Genomic DNA, 15,403 nt, shown 5'->3' with positions numbered 1-15,403 from the left:
CCTCAAATTTTTCTGAATACTTTACTGCCCCATGAAATCTCAAGTCTAGAAACCACGGACTTAGCTGAGATAATGTGGGTCTGGTAGGTTTAGGAAGTTTCTACTAACCTTTTGTTCATTATCTAATATTGCCCTTATTTGCTAGATGCACTTATAAAACCTGACGTGTCTAGAAGTTAGTGGGGGAGAAATGAGGTACTGTTGAAAAAAGAGTTTTAATCCCAATTATTACATACATCTAACATATAACTACCAATGGAAAATCTGTAACAAAAATGTCTAGCCTATAGAACAGGACAATCACATGGAGAACTATATGTCTTCTGTCACAGAGTATATTGAGTTCATGTCTCTATTTTAGATAGCAAATCAAAGAATGACTTTCTGTATTACAGAAGCCAAAGAACATGAAACATATGTTATCAGAGACATACATATATATGCTCTATACATATATTTAGTAGCACATGCTACTGTGCTCCATTACTTACGCTTGTATTTGAGGTTTTGGTGAATTTTCATACCAGGAAACTGATGAAGTCAAGTTGTAAGAAGTGCTGCTTGGCTGTTTTGTAATGGCATCAAATTTACTTTTCGAAGAATACTTAACACTACAAGGAGACTCTCGTGGTGCAGATGGGAAGGACAAACAACCAGAGGTACAGACAGCAGGCATATTTATAACATCTTTCAGATAATCACTGTTTATTTTTTCAGATTTTAAAAGTCTTTCTTCTTCTAGTGCATCTCTGTTTGTATAGGGAGCATTTACTTTTTCATCCAAAGCTGAATAATCTGTTTCTTCATAATACCCATTTTGAACCATTTGTTGATCCTGCTCTTCCTCCTCATCCTCTTTACCCTGTTCCTGATGCAGATTCCTAATTTCTTTTTCAGAAGTTTTCTTCTGAGGGCTAACTGAGTTGCTATAGTTGATAACACATGCATCAGAAATATCTGTATCGCTGTGAGAGGCAAAATAATTTTCCACAAGCCCTTCTTTTACCATATCAGGACTGGCTGAAAAAGGATCACTTGTACCCAGGTAAGTTTCATTTTTAATTGTTTGGACTTCTGAACTTAATTGTTTGAGATTTAAGGTATCACCATTTTTTCTTTTCACAGTTTTATCTTCTCTAACTTCTGTATTAGTAGAAATGGAACCTGAAATGACACAAGGGGCACCTACACAAACCAGTGTTGAATCTAATGTAATTGCTGTCCCTGCAGAGTTATTAGATTTATCAGGACTCTGGGAGTCTTTACACATAGTGTCCAAGTTAGGTTTGGAGCTGCAACTACTTTTCACATCACAGGAAGTATCTTCATCTGAAAAAACAAATTGTAAAGGGTCTTTAGTGCTTGAATTTATGGAATGTATTGCTATAGTTTCACTGTCCAAATGCCCTGAAAATACAACACTCTGCTGTTGCAAAATAATACTGGACTTTTTACTATTGTCACATTTTGGCAAGTCAACTGTTCCTAGGTTTAATATAGGTTTGCTATCACTTAGGTGGCATTCAGGCACAACAGATTTCTTAGAATTTTCATCAGGTGACAGTTCATCATCAGAAGGTAGAGAGTTTATGGATGTCAAAGATGACTGTATTTCACTTAAAGCACTTGTACTCTCAGTACAATGACTTCCTAATGAAAATTTTACATTATAATCGGGTTTCATCAAAAGCTGAGGAAATAATCTTTCGTTATTGTGAGGACCTTGCCCTTGCACAGTTTCAAATACTATGTCAGGGTTTGGATGTGTTGCAAAAGAACTTGGTTCACTTTCAACACCTGAATCTGAAAATCTAGATGAGGCATATGTGGCGTTAATATCTGGTAACTTAATCGTATCTCCACTTACTACAACGTGATATTCTTTTGTAGAAGAAGCAGGTTGATTACTTCTTAACTTAGCTAATGATTCTCCAACAGAATGGCACTTTGCGTCCTGCACAGCTTCCTTTTCAAGTGTTATTTCTATAGATTTAGATTTACCATTAGATTCTAAGGACTCAAGGTTGGGTAGTTGTAAATTATCCACAAATAGTTCATCTGGTCGAAGCTCTGTCCAAGGTCCTATTTTAACAGTTATTTTCTCTCCACTGAAAGGATCCTTATTACAGGGCTTCACTTCAATTGTTCTGACTCCTGAAGATGGGGCTGTTTGATGATCAGGGCAATCGTCAGATGAACTTCTGGATGTCACATTGTGTTCCACTTGTGTAATTTCACTATCATCCTGGGAGATATCAAGTTTACCTGAAATGGACAAATTTGCACAAAGATTTAGGCTGCCAGAGTTCAAAGGATCAAACAGGTCTGGTTGCATATTTTCAACGTCTGGAGACTTTTGTTCAGTTTTCTCTGTATTAGTTGGCAAAAAGCTAGCTTCCTTTTGAGTTGTCTGTCTGATGTAGGTCTTTAGGTCAAAATTATATCCACATATTGTGGGATCCAGACCCTCCTTCTGACTATGTGAAGGATTGCCTTCAAAGCATTTAAAGAGATCATTTGATGCTGTACTTTTCAAGCATTTGTAGCCTACCAAAACCACAGAATCCTTAGAGCTCTGTTTTATTAATTTTTTTGTGTTTTCAGGTTTCATTGTTTTCATGAGCTTAGTAACCTTAACCTTGGATTTATTTGATTCTTCATTCTTTCCTTTTAGAGATTTTGTTAGCTGCTTTTCACCTTCTGTATACCAAAAACTGGAGGCACCAGCAGGTTTGACTTTCAACTCTGGGCTAGAAAGTCCAGCTATAGAGCTTTCTTCAGTCTCATATTTATCCATTCTACTGGACTCTGATCTCTGAAGATTCTGAATTCCCATCCAGGGTGCATCTAAGTCTTATATCCAAAGAAAAAAAGATTCAGGTTTAAAACAACGTGTGAGAACTCACATGATTTAAGACTACATTTACTGACTATAACCTTCTAATATCCTCAAAGATAAATAAAAGGGGAAAAAGGGTCCCACACTGGGGAATGGTAATATATATATTGGGAAGAATATACTGCAAATGACACACACAATTTAGATATTTTAGATTATACTTACCTTCAATAACTGAATCTAAATACCTATCTTCAAAGATTATAGGTAATGAATTGAGATCTCCATCTAATTCACTACATTCAATAGGTAGAGGTGGAAGAGAACTGCAGAAGGAAGTATTTTTGATAGCGGTGCACATCTGTAGATGACTCTGAGCACTGAAAAATATTTCTTTAAGTCAGAGTGTAATTAAAAATATACTCAGTTTCACTTTATAGACTCCACCCTTCTTCTCACCATTCTTCTTCCCCCCTTTCCTAAAGATAAAACCTCCTAATGAAAGAGCTCTGTAGTCAGAGATAAATACTGGTAGAGTGAAAATTGTGGTTTGTTGACAATAAATTATTGACTTGTAAAATTATGGTTTGTTGATAGACTATTTAATTTCTATTATAGTCTTCTACATTTTTCAAATGTTATTTCAAAATGAGTTTTAGCTATGCTTAATGTCTGAATTTACTAATTTGCTGAGAATAGCACATACGAGAAATGTCAAAAGCTCAAAAGCCTGATGGCTCAGTCGGTTGAGCGTCTGACTTTGGCTCAGGTTATCATCTTGCGGTTCATGGATTCGAGCCCTGCATCGGGCTCTGTGGTGACAGGTTAGAACTCGGAGTCTGTTTCGGATTCTGTCTCCCTGTCTCTCTGTCCTTTCCCTGCTCGCACTCTGCCTTCTTCTCTCTCTCTCAAAAATAAACACTAAAAGTATTTTTTAAAAAGCTCAAACGCCTACAATGACTTGATGATACTATTGAAAAAAATGTATTCCACAGCTACTGCTATCCTTAACATATATTTGTGAATACAACTAACAACTATTTAAAACAAGGTGTATAACTTTCAATACAAAATACTTTTTTAAAAAAACGTTCCTTATGGAAAATTTCAAACATATCAAAGTAAATAGAACAGTATAATAAACGGTATCACTCAACTTCAGCAATTAACATTTTGCTTTTCTTGTTTTATCTATACCTGCACTCACTGCCCACCCCCATAGTCCATTATTATTTATAGTTTTTTTGTGGTATAACTCACATGCTTTGAAATATACAATTCTTAGCTGTATGATTTCGACAAAAGGATACACGGTATGGAATATTTGCATCTACTCAGAGAGTTCTCTTATGTCTTTCTAGTCAAACTCCTAGCCCAAGTCAATAAGACAATCACTGTTCTGACTTTTCGCCTTATTTTTTGCTGGTTCCAGAACTTTATATAAACAGAATCATATGATATTTCCTTATGTCTGACCTCTTTCACTCAGCATAATGTCCTCAAAACAGTCTTTAAAGCCAAAGAAAACCAAATCTAAGTATACTCAGTAGGAAAAATGGAAGGCATCTATTCTGGATAGTTTAGCTGTAGATCGTTTTCATTAAAAAAAGGCAGTGTCAGTCAGATCACTTGTGAAAATCTGTAATTTATATATTATAGATGCAAGAGATTCTTACCCGCAAATATAAAGATATAAGATGGAAAAATGAAAGGCTGGAGTCAGAGCTGTTTAGGATTACCATGGTTATAGTAGGTCTGATATAGGAGCAAGGAGAATAGGGCAATATACTTCTTTAGGTATGGGTCTTTCGTAGAGCTATTCATACAATTAAGTCAAATTTGTTTAAATAGAGAATTTCTGAACTTTAGATTCTCCTAATTTCTTCCATTGTAAATACCATATATTCTGTGTGAGAAACTTTTGGGATATCTCAAAAGGAGGTATAATCCTTTAAACTATGGGTCTGTGCTACTCACTGAAGTTCCTGGTATGCAATGGCTGCTTCTCTTGGATGTTCAAAACAGAAGAATGCTTCAGAAAATCTGCGTACCTGGAAATATCCAAAAGGTATATGAATAACATGGCATGATTACAAGGTCAATCAATGGTAGGAAAAGAAACTTCCCTCCATTAGGCCTGTATAACCACCCTTATGTAAGAATTAATCTCCCTCCTTAATGTTGACAAAGTACTATATTTTGGAACTGCATGTAATAAGAGGAACAAAAATGTAGAGTGAGAAATTTAGGTTTACATTATAGATCCATGATCTATCCTCTTCGAAGACAAAGATTTAGTTTGTCTTACTCACCATTAGATCCTAGTGCCAAGAGCAGTGTCCAGCACATGGAAAAAAATGAAAGAATCAGCCAGCACTTACAGCATGCTATGTGCCACTTATGCAAGTATATGTCAGCTGAACTGACTGACCAACTTACTGGCATTCTGACCCTGGGGCATTTCACCTTTGAGCTTCAGATAATCATTTTCAAATTTCTCCTCAAAACTTGTTCTATATTTGAGGTTATTGTGAAGAATAAACAAGGTAACATGTGACAGGAGTTTGTGGTCTGCTAAGTGTATATAAATATAAGCTATTATAACTGCCATTGTAACATTCATCATATTTTTCCTTAAAATAGTTTGTATATATGAATTGTCTCCACTTGCAATGTGTAATGTTCTTTAGAGAATGAACTGTGTTTTGATGATCTTGGTTACCCCCAAACATATATCTTGGTAAGTTTCAGAAGCAAGTGCTTGGTAAATGTTGGTCAAATCTGGCTGAATATTTCTTACATCATAGTTTTATTTAGATTCTTTCATTTCTAATTATTCAAGAAAAGTCTCTGTCAGCTATCAGAGGAATAGAAAGCAACAGTAAAGAGATGGAAAAGATGTTTTGTTTGGAAGGTACAGGGAGAAGAGACAAATTACAATACATCCTGAGATTATGTTACAGCTAAGATTCTTTTCTAACAGGGAGTATGATTTAGAGTTCTTTGGTTTTCAGCATAAAATAAATTGGAGATATATTTCACCTGTCATCAAGACATAGCCAGTTAAATTTCCTACTTACTAAACTTGCTTCTGTATGTAGATGAGACTCGGTCTTTAGAGGAAAAAGTCAATGAGAGAGTTAAAGAGAGGTGGGTGTGAGGCATCTGTGAGAAGAATGTGATTTGTGTTTTTACTTTCAGTTACTGTCCAATTGCCTCTTCTTTCTCTCCAACACTAAGAGAAAAATGAAGAAAGGGTTCAGCCTATCTATCTATGAGAGACGTTTTCCCCTGAGGGTTGTAAAGTGTGAAGAAATGCAGCCTGATGCCATCTGGATTCCTGTAGTTGTAGCTGGGTCTGCAAAACTGGCTAGTTGGTTTTCCTGCTCTCCTTATCTGCTCTGACTCTGACAATAATAACTGTTATTTTTAACAGCATCCTATCTCTAGGCTCCATGCTAAGCACTGTATTTTCATTCTGTTATTTAAATCATAAAAACACCCCTATGAAGTGTATATGTCTTCACTTAATAAGTGAGGAAGCAGGGATAAAGAGATGAATTACTTAGCCAAGATAGCATAGCTACCCATTGATAAATATGGGATTCAAATAAAGATCTAAGAAATTCCAAATCTTTGCTTCAAACTCCTTCTCTCTTCCCTTTTGCATTATGACTCCCTGTTAACAGAAAGCCTTTCCTTCCCTCTATGTACCCACACAAAATTCTTTATCTAATTTTCCCCTGATCTAATTTTATGCTATGACAATGTGTAATAAATAACCCTATTCAATGTATTGTGTGGCCAAAACTAAGGTATGACTGCCACCTGATGGCAGCACTACTTAATTTGGGGCAAAAACATACATAGAAAAAATATTAAACTTATAAATTCAAACTTAGGATGAGTAATATATATTTACTACTTTGGTATATGTGCTTGTAAAACAAATTTTGTGTATGTACCCTAATTTTAAAAAATTCACTTTGGCAGTATCAACTATTTAAAATTTAGCAAGCATGACATTAAAAAAGCTTCTCAATATTCAAAATGGGTATTTATCATTGTTTTACAGAATTAAATGTTACTGTATCTGTGTTTATACTAACATGTTGCTTAAATTGCAAAATAGTATTTATTATAGCATAAATTTATATTATACATTTATTATAGTGTAATAATATATTACAAGTAGCATCTGTATAAAATAGTATACAAAATCATAGTAGTATTTATAACAGTTATAGTAAATAACAGTATTAACATAGTTATTATAATACATTAATAACATTTATTATAATAATTTTATACATGCCTATCCAGGTTATACTTAAATCTTGAATGCAGGATTTAAATATCAGATAGATCATATTATCTAAGTTGCCTTGAACAGCCACTTCACATATATTTACTAAACAAAAATTCTTTAAATTCTTAAGACTGTACTCATAGTAGAATACTTTAAAGCCCCTTTTATATACAAAGCTGATTTATGGTTACTATTAGATGTAACTCTAACTGGTTTAAGTTATTTACTTTTCTTTTTTTAAATATATACTTATTTATTTTGAGAGAGAAAGAGAGAGCAGGGGAGGGTGGGTGGGTGAGAAAGAGAGAGAGAGAGAAAATCCCAAGCAGGCTCCATGTTGTCAGTGCAGAGCCTGATGTGAGGCTTGAACCTGAGCCGAAACCAAGAGCTGGATGCTTAACCGGCTGAGCCACCCAGGTGCCCCAAGTTATTTACTTTTCAATCCACAGCATATTAAAACAGCAAGTGAGACAAAGGAAAAAGGAGAATTACAGAATATACATAAGTATACTAGGTAGTTATGAGAACTTGATACTGAAACAAAAAGGCCCTGCTTTAAAAGCACAAAACATAAACCTACAACATTCCCATAAAGCAGGCAAAATAAATTAAAATTAATATAATTCGGAACCCTGTAATGGAGGATCTAACATCCAGACATTTGCATTTTATTTATTTATCAAAAAATATTTTAAGTGTTTATTTTTTGAGAGAGACAGAGTGCGAGCAGGGGAGGGGCAAAGAGGGAGACACAGAATCTGAAGCAGGCTTCAGACCCTGAGCTGTCAGCACAGAGTCGATGTGGGGCTTGACCCCACAAACCACGAGATCAGTACCTGAGTCAAAGTCGGATGCTTAACCATGAGCCACCCAAGTGCCCCCAGACATTTTTAATAGCATGGAACACCAGTGTATTAAACCTTTGAGCACACAATGTAAACCAATATCTGAGCAAAACTTTTTAAAATAAAAATTTACCAGCTGATTTTTAAGTTTATATAAATATGCAAGGGATCTAGAAGAGACAGAACAATCTCAAAAAAGAAGAAAAGGGGCGCCTGGGTGACTCAGTCGGCTAAGCGTCCGATTTTGGCTCAGGTCATGATCTCACAGTTCGTGGGTTCGAGCCCCACGCTGGGCTCTGTGTTGACAGCCAGCTCCCTCTCTCTCTGACCCTCCCCGGCTCACACTGTCTCTCTCTCTCTCTCTCTCTCTCAGAAATAAATAAAAACATAAAAAAAAAAAAGAAGAACAAAAATTGGAGAATGTACAACTACCTGACTACAAGATAATCAAGTTAAGGTGGTATTAATACAAAGATATATAAGTGATCAATGAAACAGAAAAGGCCAAGAAATAGATTCAACTTATTCTCAACCAAAATGCTAAGGCAATTCAATAAAAGAAAGTCTTTTCGGGGCACCTGGTGGCTCAGTCAGTTGAGTGTCTGATTTCGGCTTCGGTCATGATCTCATGGTTCTTGAGTTGCAGCCCCGCATCAGCCTGTCAGTGCAGAGTCAGCTTCAGATCCTCTGTCACCCTCTCTCTGCCCTTCCACCGCTTGCACTCTCCCCCAAATCAATCAATAAACAAACAGAAAGTCTTTTCAAAAAATGGTGCTAGAATTGTAAATGGAATTGTTTTCTTAATTTCTCTTTCTGCTGCTTTGTTACTAGTGTATGGAGATGCAATATATTTCTGTATATTAATTTTGTCTCCTGCAATTTTACTGAATTCATTTATTACTTCTGATTGTTTTCTGGTGCAGTCTCTAAAGTTTTCTTTATATATTATTATGTCATTGGCAAATAGTGACAGATTTACTTCTTCACTACCAATTCGAATGCCTTTTCTTTCTTTTTATGGTCTGATAGTTGAGCCTAGGACTTCCTGTATGATGTTGAATAAAAATAGGGAGGGTTGATATCCTTGTTTTGCTCCTGATCATAGAGGAAAAGCTTTCAGCTTTTCAGTGCTCAGTATGATGTTAGCTGTGTTTTTTTTTTTTTGTTTTAAATGTTGAGGTATGTTCTCTCTAAACCCACTTTGCTCAGAGAGTTTTTATCACGCACGGATGTTATATTTTGTCAAATGCTTTTTCTATATCTGTTAAGATTATTTGGTTTTTATCCTCTGTCTTCTTAAAGTGATATATCACACTGATTGATTTATGAATATTGAACCATTCTTGCATCTCTGGAATAAATCCCAGGGATAGCAGTGATTGATACTGTTAACGTATTGTTAAATTTGGTTTGCTCATATTTTGCTGAGGATTTTTTCATGTATGTTCTTCAGGGATAATGGCCTGTAGTTTTCTTTCTTTATAGTGTCTTTGGTTTTGGTATCAGGGTAATACTGGTCTCACAGAAGGAGTTTGGAAGTTCTTCTACTTTCTGGAAGAGTTTGAGAAGAATAGGTATTAACTCTGCTTTAAATGAGTGGTAGAATTCACCTGTGAAGCCTGGACTTTTGTTTGTTGGGAGTTTTAAAATTATTTATTCAATTTCATTACTAGTAATGGATCTGTTCAAATTTTCTATTTCTTCCTGATTCAGCTTTGGAAGATTTTGTGTATTTCTAAGAATTTACCCATTTCTTTTAGGTTGTCCAATTTGTTGGCATATAGTTTTTCAGTTTTGTTATAATCCTTTGTATTTCTATGGTATCAGTTATTTTTCCTCTTTTATTTCTGATTTTATTTACTTGAGTCCTCCTTTTCTTCTTTATGAGTCTAGCTAAAGGTTTATCAATTTTATTTTTTCACAGAACCAGCTCTCGATTTCACAGATTTTTTTTTTTTTTTTACTATTACATTTTAGTCTCAATTTACTTTCATTCTGATTATTATTTCTTTCCTTTTTCTAGTCCCTTTGGGTATAAGGTTAGAATGTACAATTGCACCAAGAAGGATAAAATACCTAGGAATAAATTTAACCAAGAGAGCCAAGACTTATGCTCTGAAAACTATAGTACACTGATGAAAGAAACTGAAGATAACACAAATGGAAAGCTATTCCATGCTTATGGATGGACAGAATTAATATTGTTAAAATGCCCATAGTACTGAAACCAATCTACAGATTCAATGCACTTCCTATCAAAATACCAACAATTTCTTCCACAGAACCAAAACAAATAATCCTAAATTTGTATGGAACCACAACAGATCCTGAAGAGCCAAAGCAATGCTGAGAAAGAACAAAGCTGCAGATATCACAATCCCAGATTTCAAGATATGCTACAAAGCTATAGTAGCTGAAACTGTATGGTACTGGTATAAAAAGAGACACATAGATCAACAGAACAGGATAGAGAGCCCAAAAATAAACCCATGCTTAGGTGGTCAATTAATCTATGATAAAAGAGGCAAGAATATACAATAGGGAAAAACAGTCTCTTTAATAAGTGGTGCTGGGAAAATTGGAGAGCTACATGCAAAAAGATAAAATTGGGCTATCTGCTTACAACAAACAAAGATAAAATAAAGTCCTAAATGTGAGAACTAAAAACGTGAAATTTCTAAACACACAGACAGTAATCTCTTGGATGCTGGCCTTAGCATCATATTCATGTATATGTCTCCTTAGGCGAGGGAAACAAAAGCAAAATTAAACTTCTGGGGCTACATTAAGCTAAAAAACTTCTGCACAGTGAAGGAAACCATCAATGAAACAAATGGAAGAAGATATTTGCAAATAATATATCTGATAAAGGGTTAATATCCATAAAGAAAAAGAACACAATTCAACATACACACAAAAACAAATGATGCAATTAAAAATGGGCAGAGGACCTGAACAGACATTTTTCCAAAAAAAAAAAAAAAATATACAGATAGCCAAGCAACACATAAAAAGATATTCAACATCACTAATCATTACAGAAATGCAAATCAAAATGACAATGAGCTACCAATCAAAACAGCTAGTATCTGAAAGACATGTATTGGTGAGGATATGGAGAAAAGGGAACCCCTGAACACTGATGGTGGAAATTTAAGTTGGTGCAACTACTGTGGAAATTAGTGTAGAGGTTCTTCAAGAGATTAAAAATGGAAATGTCATGTGATCCAGTAATTCCACTACTGGGTATTTAGCCAAAGAAAATGAAAACAATAATTCAGAAAAATATATGCACCCCTATGTTTCTTGCAGCATTATTTACATTAGCCAAGACATGGAAGCAACTAAAGCATCCATCAACAGGCAAATGAATACAGAAGACGTGGGATATACATACAACGAAATACTACTCAGCCATAAAAAAGAATGAAATCTTGCCATTTGCAACAACATGGATGGACCTCAAGAGTATTATGATAAGTGAAATACATCAGAGAAAGACAAATACCATAATATTTCACTTACTATGAAATCTAAAAGACAAAACAAACAAAACCACAAACAGACTCATAAATACAGAGATTTGGTAGTGGCCAGAGAGGATGGGGTTCAAGGGATGAACTAAATAGGTGAAGGGGATTAAGAGGTACAAACTTCCAGTTATAAAATAAATTAAGACACAGAGATGAAAAGTATGGCATACGGAATGTAGTCAATAATATGTAATAACAGTTTATGGTGACAGATGGTGACTACACTTATCATGTTGAATAGTGAGTACTGTATAGAATTGTCAAATCACTGTGTTGTATACCTGAAACTAATACAACACTGTATGTCAACTATACCTCAATGATAAAAAAAAATTTTTTTTATGCTGCTGGAACAACTTAATAGACTAACTGAAAAAAATGAATGTTGGGGCATCTGGTTGGCTTAACTGGTAGAGCATGGAACTCTCAATCATTAGGTTCTGAGTTCAAGCCTCTCATGGGGCATGGAGACTACTTAAAAAAAATTAAAGAAAAATGGATCTTGAACCTATATCTTACAACACATTCAAAAGTTAATTCACGACGGATGATGGACCTTAATGTAAAATATGTATTTATAATGTTTCTAGAGACAAATGAAGGATAATATTTTCATGATAGGCAAAAATTTCTTAGGGCACAAAAATCACCAAAACCAAAAGAAAAAAAAGATAGATTGGGTTTAAACAAGTATTTTCATCAAAATGTACTTTCAACAAAATGAAAATACAAGTCCCAGACTAGAGAAAAGAACTTAATAAATATAACAACGTACTTGCAACCAGAATATATAAATATTTCTAATAGGTAAACAATAAAAAAAAAAAGCCTAATTTAACACTATACAAAATTGAACGCAAAATGAAAAAAATCTCAATATTATTAGTCATCAGAGAAATGTAAAATAAAACCATAATAAAAAACTACTTCACACCTACTATTGTGGCTAAAATTAAAGACTGACAACACCAAATAATGCAAGGATATGAGTAACTGGAACTCTCAAACATTAATGGTGGAATTTAAAACTACATGGTTGTTTTGGAAAAAATGAATGATTAGCAGTTTCCATAAAGTTAAAGATAGATCTACTCTATGATCATGTAATTCCATTCCTATATATTTATACAATTGAAATAAAAACTTATGTTCACAAAAAGAATTGTTACTTTCCTTAGTCATAATAACCAAAAAATGAAAACAAATTAAATAACAGCAGAACAGATATTGAATATTGCTCGGCAACAAGAAAAGAATAAACTATTGATATACAAACAGCATGAGTCAATCTAAAAATGGGTGAAGCAAGTCAGACAAAGAAAGAGTACATATTGTATTGCTGAATCTATAGGCCTTGAAATTATGGTTACAAAAATCAGAACAGGGACCATTTATGGGATATGGGAACCAAATGAAAAGTAGCACAAGGTAATTTCCTAAAGTAAAAGAAATGTCCTTATATTGACTGCTGTGTTAGTAACATGGGGTAAAAAGATTTGTCAAAATTCATTTGATCATACACTTAAAATATATGCATTTCACTGGATTTAAACTTCAATAAAATAAAAATAAACCTTCACTACTTGATGATTAATACGTACATTCTAACACCTGATAGAATTTATCACAAAACACATGTTCTTTGTTTTAAAATACAATTTATTGTCAAATTGGTTTCCATACAACACCCAGTGCTCATTCCAACAAGTGCCCTCCTCAATGACCATCACCCACTTTCCCCTCTCCTTCACACCCCATCAACCCTCAGTCTATTCTCTGTATTTAGGAGTCTTTTATGGTTTGCTTCCCTCCCTCTGTTTATAACTTTTTTACTCCCTTCGCCTCTCCCATGGTCTTAAGTTTCTCAAGATTCATATATGAGTGAAAACACGTGGTGTATGTCTTTCTCTGACTTATTTCACTTACCATAATACCCTCCAGTTACATCCACGTTGCTGCAAATGGCCAGATTTCATTCTTTCTCATTGCCAAGTAGTATTCCATCGTATATATAAACCTCATCTTCCTCATTCATTCATCAGTTGATGGACACTTAGGTTCTTTATATAATTTGGCTATTGTTGAAAGTGCTGCTATAAACATTAGGGTACATGTGCCCCTATGCATCAGCACTCCTGTATCCCTTGGGTAAATTCCAAGCAGTGCTATTGCTGGGTCAAAACAGGGGAGTTCTATTGTTAATTTTTTGAGGAACCTCCACACTGTTTTCCAGAGGTGCTGCACCAGTTTACATTCCCACCAACAGTGTAGGGGGTGCCTGTTTGTCCGCAACCTCACCAGCATCTATAGTCTTCTGATTTGTTCATTTTAGCCACTCTGACCGGTGTGAGGTGGTATCTCAGTGTGCTTTGATTTGTATTTCTCTGATGATAAGTGATGTTGAGCATAGCTTCATATGTCTATTGGCCATCTGGATGTTTTCTTTGGGGAAGTGTCTGTTTATGTCTTCTGACCATTTCTTCACTGTATTATTTGTTTTCTGGGTGTGGAGTCTGGGGAGTTCTTTATAGATTTTGGATACTAGCCCTTTATCTGATATGTCATAAAATCCACATTCTACTCTTCTCATATTCTCATCCATCTATTGGCTGTGTATACGATCTATTATGTTTCACTGACACTGGGAGTTGGGTCTACTGGCCTCTGTCACTTTAATCAATGGCAAACATGAGTTGCGAAGTCTCCTAGATCATACAACTCTTACCTCTCTAGAATCTTAAAATTCTCAAGAAGACTGAATTCAGCTCAGTCACAGTCTTCACTTTTGTCTAAGTGTTTTGAGATACAGCCCCTTTTGGATCCATATATGATGCCTCCACAGGAATTTTATTCCAAGTCATTTGTGTAACACTAAATTTTTTTCATTAGTTTCATAGTTTCATTATATTTGTGATCACCATAACAAGTTTTTGTGTTGGTTTTTAGAAAATCTTTACCAAGTTTGTTTAAACTGAGATTCAACATTTGCCAGTATCCAGTTCAATCCCCAGCAATAATAACTAACGTGTATACATATCTTTGACTTCCTTTTTTTATTGATCTTGTCAGGTAACCTCTAAAATCATTTAACACACTGTCATGGACTAATGTGTTTTAAGCTAACATGCCTTCTCTTTACAAAGAGTTTCCAAGTAGTGATAAGAACTTTAGTAACCTATTCCCTGAGCATTTTGTTTTGGAATGCTCTTTAAAGTCATTTAAGGAAGTTCTTTCTTTCATTTGCCACCATGTTGCATACAATTCTAATCTATGACTTTATTCCTTTTACATTAAAGACAATAGAATTTTCCTCTTATTTTATGTTCAAAATAAAGTTGAGAAAGCACTCAATAACATGATGTTTATAGGGCTTAAATAGAAAGTAAATCTCTCTTTTTTATAGGATAACTTTTTGAGGGAGGAAACCTCACCTTACATTAAAAGCATATGTGCCAATATTAATTAAAGATAATAAAATTTATTCCCTTTCATTTTTTTCTCCAGTTAAGTGGTTAAACAGAAGAGGCAGAGATTAGATTTTATGCCTGGCTTTAAAAAATATGTTACCAATGATAATTCAAGAAGCTTGTATTAATATTTATAAAATTTAGATCTCTTGACTGTAAAGTTTTTGTGGTAAGCCTCTCTGAGAACTATATAACATATATGTAATATAAATACATACATATACACAAACAAATATATATACAGACATACATACATAGATATCAGGCATGAGAATATACTGTAGCATAGATATATACATTAAGGAAATTTAAATTAAAGAACCCATTTTTCTCTTGCTATGTGAATTTTCTCCCATTGTATGTAATAAATTAATGGTTCCAAGAAAACTGTATTGGTAGCACTCATAATG

At 34.4% G+C, this 15,403-nt stretch overlaps 1 protein-coding gene across 5 annotated transcripts in view; it reads right to left on the bottom strand.

Annotated features, from left to right (window-relative positions):
• Positions 1 to 15,403, bottom strand: part of FAM135A (family with sequence similarity 135 member A) — a 131,524-nt gene that overhangs the window by 21,969 nt on the left and 94,152 nt on the right. For 2 of the 5 annotated variants that reach the window (XM_039245802.1, XM_039245804.1), the window contains 3 exons: positions 4,817 to 4,890; positions 3,065 to 3,219; positions 492 to 2,853 (listed from right to left, as the gene is read on the bottom strand). In XM_039245802.1, the coding sequence (XP_039101733.1) occupies positions 492 to 2,853; positions 3,065 to 3,219; positions 4,817 to 4,890 (2,591 nt within the window). The remainder of the gene's footprint in view (positions 1 to 491; positions 2,854 to 3,064; positions 3,220 to 4,816; positions 4,891 to 15,403) is intronic. The other 3 variants (XM_039245806.1, XM_039245807.1, XM_039245805.1) reach the window with 3 other exon arrangements.

Source organism: Hyaena hyaena, unplaced genomic scaffold, assembly GCF_003009895.1.
Source record: "Hyaena hyaena isolate Hyena2069 unplaced genomic scaffold, ASM300989v1 scaffold_271, whole genome shotgun sequence".
In the NCBI taxonomy this organism is placed as follows: Eukaryota; Metazoa; Chordata; class Mammalia; order Carnivora; family Hyaenidae; genus Hyaena; species Hyaena hyaena.
The sequence above is the reverse complement of the archived record's forward strand: the minus strand, read 5'-3'. Positions and strand labels throughout refer to the sequence as shown.